We start from the raw sequence: 17,384 nt of genomic DNA, 5'->3' as shown, positions 1-17,384 counted from the left end.
GGGTAGGCCATTTAGAACTGAGATGAGGAAAAACGTTTTCAGTCAGAGAGTTGTAAATCTGTGGAATTCTCTGCCTCAGAAGGCAGTGGAGGCCAATTCTCTGAATGCATTCAAGAGAGAGCTAGATAGAGCTCTTAAGGATAGCGGAGTCAGGGGGTATGGGGAGAAGGCAGGAACGGGGTACTGATTGACAATGATCAGCCATGATCACATTGAATGACGGTGCTGGCTCAAAGGGCCGAATGGCCTCCTCCTGCACCTATTGTCTATTTTCCACATAATCATGGTGGGTATACCGAACGAGCTACCAGGGTAAGTTGTTGATGCCGGCTCAGTAATCTTTATTGGTCATTTGGACAGGTATCTGGATAGGTGGTTTGGACAGATATGATCAAGCACAGGTGGGCATCTTGGTTGGCATGGGCCAAAGGACCATTCCCTTGCTGCACGACTCCAAAATTCAGCGTTTTATGTAAATAGCAAATCAGAATTTTGAATTCCAGCAGCTCAATTACCTCAGAATGCCTTGTTTCAAGGTCAATGATGTCCCTTTTCGTTACAGACCAATGAAATGTCAGTCCAGGTATTGCACTGCCAAATGCAAATGGCGTTTGATTGCTAGTAATTCCCATTACATAGACTGGCATCTGCAAATGAAAACTAATAATCAAAACTGCCCATATTTTCAATGTATATTACCAAATTCAAAACAGAGTGTAGAAAACAATGGATCTGATTTAATTTTCTTGAATTAATGAGTTTGCAACTGCTTGGTTAATATTTCGTATCTTTAGAGACAAAAGATTAATCAGAAATGTACAAGAATTCAGAGATTTTGCTTTAAAATGCAGGAAGAAAAGATTACCCAATTGCCAGTCTTCATTCTTGTAATGGGTGCATGGATTCTCACAGCTTTAAGCTGAATGACTTCCACATCGACTTCATCCTTTAATGAAATAAAAGCAGCTTACGTACAGCATCATAGAGCTGGCCAGGCAAAACATCGACCCTATTCCATCTGTTCTTATTTTATACCGCAATATTATTTTCCACAAGTATCTCAGCACTTGGAAAGATGTACATTGAAAATGCATGCAGAAGTATTCAACCATATGATTAACTTCACTTTAAAATCAGCAAGACTTATATAATAATACTCATAATATAACTGGGCATTATCTATATTATCAGAACTCAAGAAATAATATCATGTAATATAAACCTCAACCATATTTCTCCTGCTCTAGTTGTAAAATTGTGGCTGCAAAGCAACCGTACAAAGGCGGCATGAGGAGTAAAAAAACCTGCAAAGTTAAAACTAACCAGTACAGAAAAAGGATTCCATTTGCATCTGTGATTATCATGAACCGGTAGTCAGATTTAGTCAAATTTGAATTTAGACAAAAGGTTTGCCCCTGGCTATTCTTCTTGGGTTCGGAAAGTATCTGGACTGCATTGCCAGAGGTACGGGTGGTGGTGAGGCAGATACAGCAGTGGCATTTAAAGAGCCTTTTGGATATGCATGTGGATATGCATGTGGATCTGCATGTGGATCTGCATGTGGATCTGCATGTGGATATGCATGTGGATATGCATGTGGATATGCATGTGGATAGCACGGACTTGGAGGGCCGAAAAGGCCTGTTTCCGGCTGTATGTATATGATATGATATGATATGCATGTGGATATTCATGTAGATATGCATGTGGATATGCATGTGGATATGCATGTGGATATGCAGGGTATGGCACTACATGGATCACATGTGGGCAGAAAAAATGAGTTTAACTTGGCATTAGGCTTGGCACAGACAACGTGGGCCAAAGGACCGGTTCACATGATGTACAGTCCGTGTTCTAAGACCGAGCATCAACATCTGTATTCTGATGTGGCAAAATTATAAAGTATTGTTACAATGACCTTCAAAATGTCCTGGACATACAAATCCATAAAAAATGGTCCAATACCAACAAATTCAGGCACAAATGATACCATGCAGGTTCTGATGTCTGCCTAACATCTATCACATTTTAAAAGATATCCCAGACAAAATGACACTTCTTAAGCATAACATATAACATATAACATATAACAACTACAGCATGGAAACAGGCCTGTCCGGCCCTACCAGTCCACGCCGACCATTCTCCCTGACCTAGTCTCATCTACCTGCACTCAGACCATAACCCTCCAATCCCCTCCTATCCATATACCTATCCAATTTACTCTTAAATAATAAAATCGAGCCAGCCTCCACCACTTCCACCGGAAGCCCATTCCATACAGCCACAACCCTCTGAGTAAAGAAGTTCCCCCTCATGTTACCCCTAAACCTTTGTCCCTCAATTCTGAAGCTATGTCCCCTTGTTGGAATCTTCCCCACTCTCAAAGGGAAAAGCCTACCCACGTCAACTCTGTCCGTCCCTCTCAAAATTTTAAAAACCTCTATCAAGTCCCCCCTCAACCTTCTACGCTCCAAAGAATAAAGACCCAACCTATTCAACCTCTCTCTGTAGCCTAAGTGCTGAAACCCAGGCAACATTCTAGTAAATCTCCTCTGTACCCTCTCCATTTTGTCGACATCCTTCCTATAATCTGGCGACCAGAACTGCACACCATACTCCAGATTCGGCCTCACCAATGCCCTGTACAATTTCAACATTACATCCCAACTTCTATACTCGATGCTCTGATTTATAAAGGCAAGCATACCAAACGCCTTCTTCACCACCCTATCCACATGAGATTCCACCTTCAGGGAACAATGCACAGTTATTCCCAGATCCCTCTGTTCCACTGCATTCCTCAATTCCCTACCATTTACCCTGTACGTCCTATTTTGATTTGTCCTACCAAAATGCAGCACCTCACACTTATCAGCATTAAACTCCATCTGCCATCTTTCAGCCCACCCTTCCAAAAGGCCCAAGTCTCTCTGTAGACTTTGAAAATCTACCTCACTATCAACTACTCCACCTATCTTAGTATCATCTGCATATTTACTAATCCAATTTGCCACACCATCATCCAGATCATTAATGTAAATGACAAACAACAGTGGACCCAACACAGATCCTTGGGGCACTCCATAGTCATTGTTAACTAGTCAAGCAGTATATGAATCTAAAGTGTGAGCCAAAATGCGGGTCAAACTCTCCAGGTCATTTATCTTAGAGAGTAGTGAGGACTTGTAACTACTTCAGTTGCATTAGAGCCTACTTAATGCAGACACAAGACATGTGCAGGAAAAAAACCTGCAGATGCTGGTTTAAAATCGAGGGTGGACACAAAATGCTGGAGTAACTCAGCGGGTCAGGCAGCATCTCAGGAGAGAAGGAATGGGCGACGTTTCGGGTCGAGAACCTTCTTCAGACTGAAGACTTTGGTTTGAAGAAGGGTCTCGACCCGAAACGTCACCCTCGAGATGCTGTCTTACCTGCTGAGTTACTCCAGCATTTTGTGTCTACACACACAAGACATTTTGACTTGTTTTGTCTTTCCATTATTCTGACACATCAGCAACTTGAAGGCAGAACCTCAAATTAAGAACTCATTTAAAAGGCAACATCTCTGACAGGACAGGATTCTACAGCACTATCGTCTTAAGTTAAGTCCTCAAGTTCTGCAGCAGGGCACGAACATTCAACTTTATGAATCAGTGGCATGATTGTCAACATCGAAGGAGAGCTAACTTCCGATGACAGATGCCGTGTAAGGCGAGAGGTCAACAATGACTAAAACATCAATGTCAAACCTGCGTGATTGAATAGATTTGGATCACGAGGTCGGGCTGATGCAAAAAAGGCAGAACTAGTGAGTAAGATTTGATTACTTATAATGTGACAAGATAAATCTTGGATGAAGTCCAAGAATAATTGTAACAGAAGCTAATCAGGATTTGTATCAAAATTGGGATGAAAAGGGGCAAGAACCTGTCAAATTGTAATGTTTTGCTGAGAAAACTGGGAAAAGTAGGCAAAGACATTGTTACAACTAATATGAAATGTGAAAGTTGAAATTATAAATTGGTCAGCTGATGAACAGCACACCGGAAAATGAGCTTCAACTGTTCTCTAAGAAGAAAAGTAATTCAGTATGGGAAAATTGTTCGCGGAAGACAAAAAAGGAGGAAAAGGGGGAAAATCACGTTGTAAATTCCTTGGTCAGATCTTCATCAGTAATGGGACGAGGGAACAATTTTTAAAATATTGAGAGTGAGAGAGAGAGGAGGCTGCTCTATTGTCAAAGGGCAATACTGCTGCTTAACCTCCATAAACTGACAGGAGGAAGGAACGATTACAAGGGTGAGTTGCTCAATGAACCTCAATGAACTCAATGATTTCATTGATGATAAACTCAAATGAAACAATAAAAGTGGAGAGGATGTTTCCACTAGTGGGAGAGTCTAGGACTAGAGGTCATACCCTCAGAATTAAAGGACGTTCCTTTGGGAAGGAAATGAGGAGGAATTTCTTTAGTCAGTGGGTGGAGAATCTGTGGAATTCTTTGCCACAGAAGGCTGTGGAGGCAAAGTCAAAGGCAGAGATAGATAGATTCTTGATTAGTACAGGCGTCAGGGGTTATGGGAAGAAGACAGGAGAATGAGGTTAGGAGGGAGAGATAGATCAGCCATGGCTGAATGGCAGAGTCGGCTTGATGGTCCGAATGGCCTAATTCTGCTCCCAACACTTACGACTCTGCAAAGACCTCAAGTGTTATAAGTACAGTAACACGTAGAAGGGATGCGGAAATGCCACTGCATTGCGCACATTGTCAAGAAGAAAAAATAAAATGGATTTCTCAAGTGGGAGGAGAAAAACAAGCAAGCACCCAAATGCAGAATGTGAAACCGTGTAAACAATAGACAATAGGTGCAGGAGTAGGCCATTCAGCCCTTCGAGCCAGCACCGCCATTCAATGCGATCATGGCTGATCACTCTCAATCAGTACCCCGTTCCTGCCTTCTCCCCATACCCCCTAACTCCGCTATCCTTAAGAGCTCTATCCAGCTCTCTCTTGAAAGCATCCAACGAACTGGCCTCCACTGCCTTCTGAGGCAGAGAATTCCACACCTTCACCACCCTCTGACTGAAAAAGTTCTTCCTCATCTCCGTTCTAAATGGCCTACCCCTTATTCTTAAACTGTGGCCCCTTGTTCTGGACTCCCCCAACATTGGGAACATGTTATCTGCCTCTAATGTGTCCAATCCCCTAATTATCTTATATGTTTCAATAAGATCCCCCCTCATCCTTCTAAATTCCAGTGTATACAAGCCCAATCGCTCCAGCCTTTCAACATACGACAGTCCCGCCATTCCGGGAATTAACCTGGTGAACCTACGCTGCACGCCCTCCATAGCAAGAATATCCTTCCTCAAATTTGGAGACCAAAACTGCACACAGTACTCCAGGTGCGGTCTCACCAGGGCCCGGTACAACTGTAGAAGGACCTCTTTGCTCCTATACTCAACTCCTCTTGTTACGAAGGCCAACATTCCATTGGCTTTCTTCACTGCCTGCTGTACCTGCATGCTTCCTTTCATTGACTGATGCACTAGGACACCCAGATCTCGTTGAACTCCCCCTCCTCCTAACTTGACACCATTCAGATAATAATCTGCCTTTCTATTCTTGCTTCCAAAGTGAATAACCTCACACTTATCTACATTAAACTGCATCTGCCATGTATCCGCCCACTCACACAACCTGTCCAAGTCACCCTGCAGCCTTATTGCATCTTCCTCACAATTCACACTACCCCCCAACTTAGTATCATCTGCAAATTTACTAATGGTACTTTTAATCCCTTCGTCTAAACTCAGAGCAGTGGATTAAGGAGAACAAAACTGAACTTAAATAATTATAGCCCGGTCCTGTCCTGCTCCTTTCTGCTCCTGTCATGTTCCTGCAAAGAAGAGCAAGGATGGCAAAACTATAGAAAAGGCAATTTCTATTGTTTGAATCAAGGTACAGTAGGCAGCGTTGATCTTAGGTTCTTTCATGTCAACTCCTGAAACATGACGCACACAGAGCACTGAATAGCGAATGGATGCAGCAGTCGCTGGCAAGTCAAACTATTGCTCAAATAATTTCCAAAAATAATTATACACGTCAATAGATTGCCAAGTCCGCTTCTTGTGACTCACGTACTTCAGGTCATATATAAAAGCTAAAGCTTTGCAAATCAAGCTTCAAATAAAATACACTGTTCACGGGCACTTTTTCTTTATTGCAAGGTGGTTGGTACTGCAATCAAATAGGTGACGTGAGCACGTGTACAGAATACAAGTATAAAATATGGTCTACTTGTTTAGAAGGTATGTAGTAAAGTTTCCTTAAAATAATTCCTGAAACGAATGCCAATTTTCTGAAGAGAAATTCAATGGAACGTACATGTATTCCAAGAAATTTGGGACGTTCTCGTGGAAATATTTAAAAATCTGAGAACGTTTAAAGAGTTGATATGGAAGGGCTGGTTTTTCTGGGTTGGCAAGTCCAGAAATGGCTGCATGTTATCAGAAGAGGTAGCCACTTGAACTTCAGTGGCAAGAATCTTTTTTAAATTCAGACACTTGTGTATCTTTGCTATTCTGTGCCTCAAAGTGGCGCAGGTGCTCATTCAATGAATATATTCCAGACTGCAAAGGCTAATATTCTGGTAACAAAGCAAAATAAGAGATACGGGCTTAGTACATGCAATTTAAAGTGATGTCTAATTTAGCATCTTTCTAGTTGATACATGTTGAGAATGATTTATTCTCAAAGTTGTTTGCCAGCTTCTGCATACTTACTTGATAGAAGAAAAAATTGCAGCTTTGCACAAAGCAGTTCTTTACTTCTCCAACTACTATGCCTGCAACTCACATTCTCTTGCCGTTTCATCCTGTCTTTTATTCCATCGTGGACCTTCCCCTCATATTTATCGCTTGTCCAACTCTCCATTTTGGTGAAAGGTCAACAACATAAAATTGCACCCGTTTTCTCTGAAGGTGCTTTTATTTTGGAAGTTGTTGTACAAATTGAAACTGGCTAATTTGGCACTCTTGGGATCAGACTGGCAGTGGGCCACAGAAAATCCAGACCACCAAAAATTTCACCCGATCATCTTCCTCTGAACAGAACTCTTCTTTTCCAGTATAGATACTATTCAGATCAGCTTTGGAGAACTGCCTGTAGCCCGAGGTTTCTGGACATTGTGATCACTAATGGCCTAGATCACAAAAGTACCGACCACGCTGGCAGGTTAATTAGCTCCAAATCGGCAGAGATCATAAAGTGCTTTTGACTTGGTTTGGGTGATACAGGCTCTTCGGCCCATCAAGTCCACGCCGACCAACGATCACCCATACATTAGTTCTATTTGACACCACTAGGGACAATTTACAGAAGCCAATTAACCTACAAACTTCAGTAATATAAGAAGATAACTGCAGATGCTGGTACAAATCGAAGGTATTTATTCACAAAATGCTGGAGTAACTCAGCAGGTCAGGCAGCATCTCGGGAGAGAAGGAATGGGTGACGTTTCGGGTCGAGAACCTTCCACAGCTTTGGGATGTGGGTGGAAACTACTTTTCTTGTTGATTCTTCAACTCACAGACAGTTATTTTCCCTCTTAAAACGGCTTTAAATCAGCCCGGTGGTCTCTCAACACATCCTCAGATGGAATTTGATTGATTTGGAGTTAAATGCACTTCTTGCTGAAGGTATCAGGTTTAAACAACAGAATTTAGAGGAATTAAGATGAAGTTGAAAAGGGGGGAGATTCTAGAGCACGGAATGGTTGCAAAGGGTCTTGTAACTCAGAAACAAGTTGCTCCAATATTATAAACTTGGATCTGAACCTCAATATAGATTTACAGGGATATTAAACTGGGGAGAAACATAGCAATCTAAAAAGGCTGCTCATGAAATATATCCTATGTATCTGCACAGAAATGAACCACATGCAATTTAAGTACCACACGCAAGGGAAAAATAGATGACATATACTCAATAAATGAAGTATTGCCAAGAATGTAATTGGAAAACACCCAGGAATCCTTATTGACAAACACTTGGCATATCCAACCAATGTTGAATAGCCTACAGCAAACCTGAGACTAAACTATACAGCAAAAGAATAGAATACAAATCAAAAGAGGTGGATAAAGAATCGGTCATCTGGCCACTGCTTCTGGTTGCTGAGAAACAACGTGACAGTTGACACTGGTCTCATTACAGTCACTGCGTAGGAGGAAGCAATTTATGAGGAAAAACCTTTCATTTTAAAGCCAAAGTAACCATTGGTATCCACAAACAAGAGCTTGAATAAAGTAGACCTGAAATATTATTTAAAGTCAGAGCATGATCAAAGGGCACAGTTTTAATCTATGAGGTAAACTTCCAATTTATAGACAGTTTTGTCCATATGCAGAATGGAAGCACAAATAGAGGTGAAAATCTTTGAAGATTAAGAGTTGGAGGTGTGGAAATGCGGTGTTTTGACTGATGAATTAATTAATTTTTGCATTGCATACCACCTCTCAATCTTAGGTAGACCCAAAATGCTGGAGTAACTCAACGGGACAGGCAGCATCTCTGTATAGATGGAATGGGTGATGTTTCGGGTCGAGACTCTTCTTCAGGCTGAGCCTCAGGGGAGAGGGAGTTACAGAGATAAGGAAGTTAAGAGATCAAAAGAGAAGCAGTCAGGGAAAATGTAGAATAGATCATTTTTAACTAGGAGGTGACAACAAAACAGACAGAGATACGATGTAATCCGAGGGACAGTCAGCTTTATTCAGAATGCTTTAGCTTTTATGTGACCTGAAGTATGTGAGTCACAATAAGCGGAATCAGCAATCTATTGACTTGTGTCTAATTATTTTGGGAAATTATTTGAGCAATAAAGTGTTAAGCAACCGGGAGATCAGGTAGGTTTAGGCGAACTGAGCGGAGGTGCTCAGCGAAACGATCACCAAGCCTGCACTTGGTCTTGCCGATATATAGGAGAGCAACCGGGAGATCATGTAGGTTAACACTTTAACTCCATCTCCCATTCCCACACTGACCTTTCTGTCCTGGGTCTCCTCCATTGTCAGAGTGAGGCCCAGCGCAAATTGGAGGAACAGCACCTCATATTTCGCTTGGGCAGCTTACACCCCAGCGATATGAATATTGACCTCTAATTTCAAGTAACCCTTGCTTTCCCTCTCTGTCCATTCCTCCCCTTCCCAGTTCTCCGACCAGTGACTGTCCCTCGGATTACATTGTATCTCTGCTTTGTTGTCACCTTCTCCTAGTTAACAATGGTATATTCTACATTTTCCTTGATCTGCATCTTTATTGATCTCTTACCCTTCCTTATCTCTGTAACTCCCTCTCCCCTGACGCTCAGTAGTCTGAAGAAGGATCTCGACTCGAAAGTCACCCATTCCTTCTCTCCAGAGATGCTGCCTGTCCCGTCGAGTTACTCTAGCATTTTGTGTCTATCTTGTGTGTAAACCAGCATCTGCAGTTCCTTCCGACACACCTCTCAAAGTTTATGGTCATATCATAATTACCAACACGATTAAGACATTTACCGATTTGGAATATTTTTACCTCATGATTGTTGTCATGTGACCAGGTGAAATGATTTATAATCTTAAAAATTCTAAAAATTACAGTAAACCCTTGTTTTATAACAGATTTTGGTTACAGTGGTTGGACTTCGGACCTGTATCGCCTTCCCGGCTTCAGAGCAGAAGCTTCCGAGGCCACCACCAGCTCAAAAGGTGCAACAGTGAGCCCCTCTTGACCCACTGCACAATCTAGTTGATGCGTCTGTTGTGGCTCACATTGTAGCCGCCGGGGCAGGTGCTTTCTTCAGGCCGCCACCACCAACAGGGCACACTCAGTCACCGTGGGGCTCCCTCCACTCTCACTAGCCGCCATTTCTTCCTTCGCTTTGTCCACCGCCACCTCCTCCTGCCTCTCTGTCCACTCGGCCTCTGCCGTCTGCCGTCAGGAGAGAAGGAATGGGTGACGTTTTGGGTCAAGACCCTCCTTCAGACCCGAAACGTCACCCATTCCTTCTCTCCCGAGATGTTGCCTGACCTGCTGAGTTACTCCAGCATTTTGTGAATAAATAATCCATCTTCTTGTGTCCTTTTGTGTATTAATCATCATCTGCAGTTCTTTGTTTCAACTATATACAATGGTAATACCTCCTGGGTTAATATGGACAATCAGCAACACCATGGTATGGTCTGTTATAATGAGGGTTTACTGTATATCATTTCATAAGAAAGACTTTCAAGTTAATTAAATGTAAAAAGCTTGATTTAATGAACAAATGTTGCAATGATTTTGCTGTGTCATCTCAAGAATTTAAAAAAAAAACCTTCATACAGGTGTAAAATCAATAATAATTTTCAAGAGATTGGGCAAAACATTCCCTTTTCTAATCCTGGATTAACCCAAGGATATAATTCAAATGATCTGCTTTCACCATGGAGTATCAGCAGTGCCAGTGGCTGAAAGTTTTTATTGGGTTTCGTCAGAATGCCTTCTCTTCAAAATCCTCTGACTAATTGATGCTCTAAGGCATGAACTGATGTAAAACACAATTATGGCACGTCTGAACCCGATTTCACAATGCTTACCTGAGAAATCACCACTACTTTGCCACTTTCAGCATCAATTACTTGGACTACACCTTTCACCTTCCCACTTCCAACAGCAAGGCCCTTCACAAGGCCAATGTTATTCACTGTGGCAAGATTCTGATCACTCAAGGAGAACAGAATATTAGACTGAGGCTGGGGGCCACCTTCAGAAGTAATCTGCAAGATAGTAAATTATTATCGTTCTTCAAAATATCCAGACAGAAATATTCTGTAACATTGATTATTTTGTGTCTTATGTCCAAAGTTAAAACGTTTCAGCATGTTTCAGTTCTAAATACTTGTCAGAAATAATCACATCCTGATAACAACCTACCAGTGTCATTGCGCCCACAATGAGTGTTACTTTCCTTGGAATTAATCGAAAAGGATGGAAAACCTGAAGAACAGAAACAAATTAATTCCAGATATGGATAAGATTGAAATTAAATCAAATATTCAATCCTTACCTTTAGCATTCAGAATATTAGAATTCTGTATGACTGTTCTTTGGTTTATAACATCATGATAATAAGATTTCCCAATCAAATATGGAAACAGTTGAACCATGCTCAAACTTACTTCAATTTGATGAGGTGCAGAACTTATTTTTTTGCCATCTTTGGTTGCCACAGTTGCTGTCAAGCTGGTCAGTCCGATAGCCACTCCTTTAACAGTAAAGCCAACAGTGTAATCGTCAAGGATTTCATGAAGTGGCCTAAGACAGAAAATTTGTTTAGTGTGAGTGGGCAGATAGCAAAGATACTAGAGGAACAAGATGGACCACTCCGTTGAAATCGCCTATACTGAAGTGTAGTACGCAAAGGAGTGTAACGTCAGCCATTTTAGTAGGCAAAACCCCCAGATCGCTATGCCTCTCGCAGTGTAATCAGTGTTGTGGGGGAACAGTATGTGTGATTATACCATTAAAATGCAGAATATATCGCATCTATCAATTGACAAATTTTTGTTATTTTTCATTTTAAAAGTTTCTGCCTACTAAAATGGCGCCATGACATACTACGTATTTTAGGGTCGAGTGGTCTATCTTGCTCCTCTAGTATCTTTGGTAGATAGGTGGTGAGGGCAGGCAGAGAAGGAGGACAAGGAAGGGGTTGGATAAAACCATCAGTTCAAGCATTCATGATTAAAAATGAAATTGCACCACAAGCCAAATAGTTACCCCTGCAGAACCCTGTCTTCAGAGATGACGGAGCTAATCATTCTTTCCAGGTCAAAAACAAAGTTACTTACTCCAAAGAAAGTATTTGAGAAGCTGCTTTCAGTTTTAACTTCATGAATGTCAAGTATTTGGACAAGAAGGGTTTTTTTGAATAATCCAAAACTCGCACATAGGCTTTGACGGTTTTATAAATCTCCACCTGCAGAAGGCAAAGTTATTTTAATATCAAATGTTTTCATGCGTGTAATTTAAATAGTTTGAGAAGCAAAGTGGATTCCCAAAAACTCCATGCATAAATCCATTCATCTTCATTTAACCGTAATCAACGACATTTGTTATTTTTACCTCACCAGGATAGCATTTCTTAGTTTGTTATCCTTGTATGTCCAAACTAATTATCCTCCAAAAGGTGATAATATAGTCTATATTTCCATGTCACTACAGCCAAGCATGCAGTTATCTTTCCAAGATACAATCTTTCAGAAGACTATCGGAACACAGCTACCAGCCTTGGAGGGCATCTACAACACACGATGCCTCAAAAAAGCCACCAGCATTCACAAAGACTCCTCACACCCCTGTTCGAAATTCTACCATCGGGCAGACGCCACAAGGCCTTCTACACCCGCACCTCCAGACTCAGGAACTGCTTCATCCCCAGGGCCATAGCTGCTATGAACCGGTCCTGCTGAGCTGGATGGTCACATCGCACAGCGAACTGGCACAGACCTACTTGAGCTTTATTCTTTTTTTAAACTGTTTCTAATTTTGTTTCACTGGGTTGTATAAATTTAGCTAATTAATTTATTGCAACGTATGGAAGGCGCATTCCCAATCTCGTTGTACTGTACAATGACAATAAAGATATGTTGTATTGTATTGTACTATGTTTTGTTTTAGACTTGGCCTATTGCACTGCGCCTACTTTCAATACAGTTGCTCTTTGATTTTCCGCTCCCACACCCTTTCCTTTTAGTAAAACAAAAGGACACAAAATACTTGAGTATCTCAGCGGGTTAGGCAGTATCTATGCACAACATGGATAGGTAATGCTTCAGGTCGAGACCCTTCTTCAGACTGATTAGGGGAAGCTGGAAAAGGGGAGAGATTCTCCAGAGATGCTATCCAACTCAGAGTTACTCCAGCAATTTATGTCCTTGTGTATTAACCAGCATTGGCAGTTCCTGGTTTCTACCTTGAGTAAAGCAGTTCTGCACCATGTAATTGCATTTATAGTTGAATGTATATTGATTTTTCTTATATTGTCACTTTTTTTGCTGTTTGAAGAATCCAGTTTCCCTTTGGAGAAGCAATTAATGTCAAATATTCACCATGCAGACAAATTTTATGCATTCGGGAAATGTTCCTCCTATTCTTCCCTCCCACGAATATTGCTAAGCGAACAAATCTTCCATATCATTTCCACAGGAAAAAAATATTCTTCAATTCATCCTATCATAAGCCTTGCTACTTCTAAAAATCCTTCATTAAACCGTCTTCTAGCTTTTCTGTTCCAAGAGAACTGGTCCTAAATCTTTCTAACTATCTGAAGTTGTTCATCATTATCACCCTGTTTAAACTGCAGTGCAGAATCTCCATCCTTAATTTTTTTTCTCACAATCATTGAATAGCCATTATGTCCATCATATTTTTAACCATTTTATTGAGACATGTTTCTTTGCTTTTACGATCCAAGAATCTATTTACAAAACATGTGCTGCTTGTTGTGACTTCATCTATCTTGACTTGCAATTAATACACAAACCATCATCGACTAACCTTGTCCACAACCCGTACATACAGCTCCAAAATATCGGATATGTGTACTTCAGCTTTCGCAGGCTCCAGAAAAGCCAAACATAAGTCATGGACCAAGACGCTCAAAGTTCCTGGATGAGTTGGCCACACCTGTACAAAATAAAAATCGTAGTAATTAACTAGTAGTTGGCCTTTTTTTCTGTTAAAGACAATCTGGTTTAGGTTATTTTGGTTAATGTCACGTGCACTGAGAAAGTGAAAACGTTTGTTTGCGTTCCATCCAGACAGATCACACCATACATGAGTATAGACATCAATCAAGGTAGCACAAAATGGAAAAATACACTGTAGTCCAGTGTTACAGCGACAGAAAAAGTACAGATCAAAAAGTGCTACAGCTACAATGAGGTAGATTGGGAGATGGAAAATTTATATTAGTGTGAGAGGACTGTTTGAGAGTCCGATAACAATGGGAAAGAAGGTGTTAGAGTCTGATGGTTTGTGCTTTCAAAATTTTGCATCTATGGTCCGATGGGAGAGGGAAGAAGAGAGCATGATCGTGGTGGGAGTGGGTCTTTGATTATGTCAGCTTCTTTACCGATGCAGCGAGAATGGTAGATGGAGTCAATCGATGAGTGATGGACTGGGTAGCATTGGCAACTGCAATTTATTGTGGCCTTGATGCCAAGCAGTGATGCATCCAGATAGGAGGCTTTCTATGGTGCATCTGTGAAAGTTGATTAGTCATTGGAGTCATACCAAATATTCTCAGTCTTCTAAGAAAGTAGGGCAATGCTTCTTAAACTATTTCGGTGTCATTCATCCTTGAATCTTCATCATGAAATTCCATTCACCTGCGACTAAATTTTCTTATGTTTTTTTGGTAATTTTCGTCTTATTCTCCCTTGTGTACAATTTTATATATATTAAGTCTTTTACCCTTCATTCACCCCCCTAGTTTCATTCACCCTTGGGTGAACCATTCACCAGTTTAAGAAGCACTGAAATAGGGCATTCGTGTGCTTTCTTGACATTTCTCAGTCCACCTGCCCGACCGAGCAAGATCCTGCTGTAATCTTTGACAATCATCTTCACAATCTACAATACCACCCTCTTTAATGTCATCTGCTACCTTGCTAACCATGCCACGCACGTTCTCATCCAAATCATTGATACAGATGACAAACAACAATGGGCCCAGCACTGAACCCTAAGGCATACCACTAGTCCCAGGCCTGCAGTCTGTGAAGCAACCTTCCACCATCACCCTTAACTTCCTTCCAGGAAGCCAGCTTTATACCCATTCAGCTATCTCTCCTTGGAGCCCATGCGATCCAACCTTCCAGAGCAGCCTACCCATGTGGAACCTTGTCGAATGCTTTGCTGAAATCCATATATACATCTACAGCTCTGCCCTCATCAATCTTTTCGGTCACATCTTCAAAAAACTCAGATTCATGAGACATGACCTCCCATGTACAAAGCCATGCTGACTATCCCTAATCAGCTCTTGTCCATTTAAATGCTTGACGACCTTATCCCTTAGAATACTCTCTAGTAACTTTCTGCCCACAGATTTTAGGCTCATTAGGCCAATCTGACATCTGCGCTGTAGACCAGAGTCTGACATCTGCACCAGAGGCTGGCGGGACAGGTAATGTCATTTCACTGAGTCACTGTTCAAACTGAGTATTGAACTCAGCAGGGTGGAATGCATTATTGCCCCTTGATTCTGCCCAACTTCACTTTGTAGCCCAATATGGCAAGCAAGACTTGTCACAATCAAAGTGTATCTGTGTGGCTAGTCTGGAGCTCTAGCTTGGATTGATATTGTTTCTTAGCATCCTTAATAGCTTTGCAAAGGTCATACCTAGGCTTTCTGTATAAGTCAAGGTCACTTGAACTTCACGAGTCAAGAACTAAGAGTGTTTAATTGTCATATGTATGGACAACAAATGAAATTTGTACCTATGGTCTTAACAGGCCCATAAACTCAACAACCCAGAAATAAAATATTCAATAATACAATAAATTAGTGATTAGTAATTCGAGATTACCAATATAGCACAAAACTAAAGATCGTAATGCATCCAAAAACAAAGTCCAGAGGAGATCATAGTTGCCAAAGATAAAATCTTCAAGCATTTAGATGGGCAAGGGCTGATTAGCGATAGTCAGCATGGTTTCACACGAGGGAGGTCGTGTCTCGTCAACCTGAGTTTTTTGAAGATGTGACCAAAAAAGTCGATGAGGGCAGAGCCGTAGATGTTGTATACATGGACTTCAGCAAAGCATTCGACAAGGTTCCTCAAGGTAGGCTGCTCTGGAAGGTTAGATCACATGGGATCCAAGCAGTGGTTATGCAATATTCATAGAACCTGATGGTTGCTGGAAGGACGTTGTTCTTGAACCTGGTGGTCATTCCAAGAAGGCACCGTGGTTTATCAATGGTTTCCATTTGGTGACACTTGGATTGACTTCTTCATCAGGCACTTCTTCACACTTATTGATCAAGTCTGTGATGGCACTGGTGTATTCATCTGGGTCGATTGCCAGTTCCTTAAATGTGGACCAGTCCACCAACTCAAAGTAGGTCAACTATTTATTCAGACCTGCACAGTACGACTTAGTGTGTTGGATCCTCAATGCTTTATTTTATGTTTGAAAGCAGGGAGAATGGGCACAGTGATCTGATTTTCCAAAGTGCAGGCAGGGGATTGAGCTGTAGGCATCTTTGATGGTGGTGTAGCAATCGCTGAGGGCATCCAGGCCTCTGATGGGAAAGCATGTTTGTAGGTAGTATTTTAGTAGTACCTTCCTCAGGTTAGCCTTGCTGAAGCTTCGAGCTGCAATGAACAAGGCCCTGGGATACTTTATTTTGAGCTACTGGTAACAGCGTATGTCATCCAGTGCAATATTATGTGGTAAATTTACCAAAAGTTACACAAGACATTATAAACTCCCACCACATTTTCATTTATCCACTGTTTAAAAACTATTGGATGGTTTAATTCTACTGCAAGAGATTTAAGAACACCAAGAACTAAATCCACCTCCCCTGCACCCGTATCATTGAGGAGAATGACTTACCTGGGCAATGCTCTGGGCCTCGTGATAGGCAACCCTTGCTAGGTCCATTGAACTTGTGTTAATAAAAAAATATCCCGATCCTTCCTTAAGTGAAAGCTCTGCCTTTTAGGAAACAAAAGGGCAAAAAAATCTCCACTTCAATATACATTTTGCAAACAAAAGTTTTTTGTACATGTATTCCAAAATGTTTGGTGAACTTTTACCTTAACATTTGGATGGTTGTAAATGGTAACATTATCCGGAATGACTTGAACATCTTCCACAAGCAACAATTCAATTGTAGCCGATACAGGTAGCAATGGATCATACTGTTACAAAGCAGAATCAAAAATCAGAATGTCCATTATTCACCTTCAATCACATTGAAACCCAATATTATTAAAACTACATTTTTCCCATGGATTAATCACAAGGGCTGATTAATCAGCCCTTGTGATTAATCCATGGCTGATACTTCAATTTACTTGGTACTTAATAAGTAATCTAACTTCATAGATAGACACAAAATGCTTGAGTAACTCAGCGGAACAGGCAGCATCTCTGGATAGAAGGAATGGGTGACACTTCGGGTCGAGACCCTTCCTGAAGACCCTTTCTCGACCCAAAAACATCACCCAGTCCTTCTCTCCAGAGATGCTGCCTATTCCGCTGCATTACTCCAGCTTTTTGTGTCTAAAATTCGGTGTAAACCAGCATCTGCAGTTCCTTTCTACACTACTAATTC

General features: G+C 41.2%; 1 protein-coding gene across 2 annotated transcripts in view; it reads right to left on the bottom strand.

The window, feature by feature from the left end:
- nup210 (nucleoporin 210) overlaps nt 1–17,384 on the bottom strand; it is a 132,550-nt gene that overhangs the window by 33,550 nt on the left and 81,616 nt on the right. For both annotated transcript variants that reach the window (XM_078413937.1, XM_078413938.1), the window contains exons 19-27: nt 16,864–16,968; nt 16,661–16,762; nt 13,592–13,720; nt 11,884–12,011; nt 11,212–11,347; nt 10,967–11,029; nt 10,630–10,809; nt 866–946; nt 516–647 (exon numbers count right to left, since the gene is read on the bottom strand). In XM_078413937.1, coding sequence (XP_078270063.1) covers nt 516–647; nt 866–946; nt 10,630–10,809; nt 10,967–11,029; nt 11,212–11,347; nt 11,884–12,011; nt 13,592–13,720; nt 16,661–16,762; nt 16,864–16,968 — 1,056 coding nt within the window. The remainder of the gene's footprint in view (nt 1–515; nt 648–865; nt 947–10,629; nt 10,810–10,966; nt 11,030–11,211; nt 11,348–11,883; nt 12,012–13,591; nt 13,721–16,660; nt 16,763–16,863; nt 16,969–17,384) is intronic.

Source organism: Rhinoraja longicauda, chromosome 17 (assembly GCF_053455715.1).
Source record: "Rhinoraja longicauda isolate Sanriku21f chromosome 17, sRhiLon1.1, whole genome shotgun sequence".
Lineage (NCBI taxonomy): Eukaryota > Metazoa > Chordata > Chondrichthyes > Rajiformes > Arhynchobatidae > Rhinoraja > Rhinoraja longicauda.
Note: the sequence above shows the minus strand (reverse complement) of the source record. Positions and strands in the feature narration are given on the sequence as shown.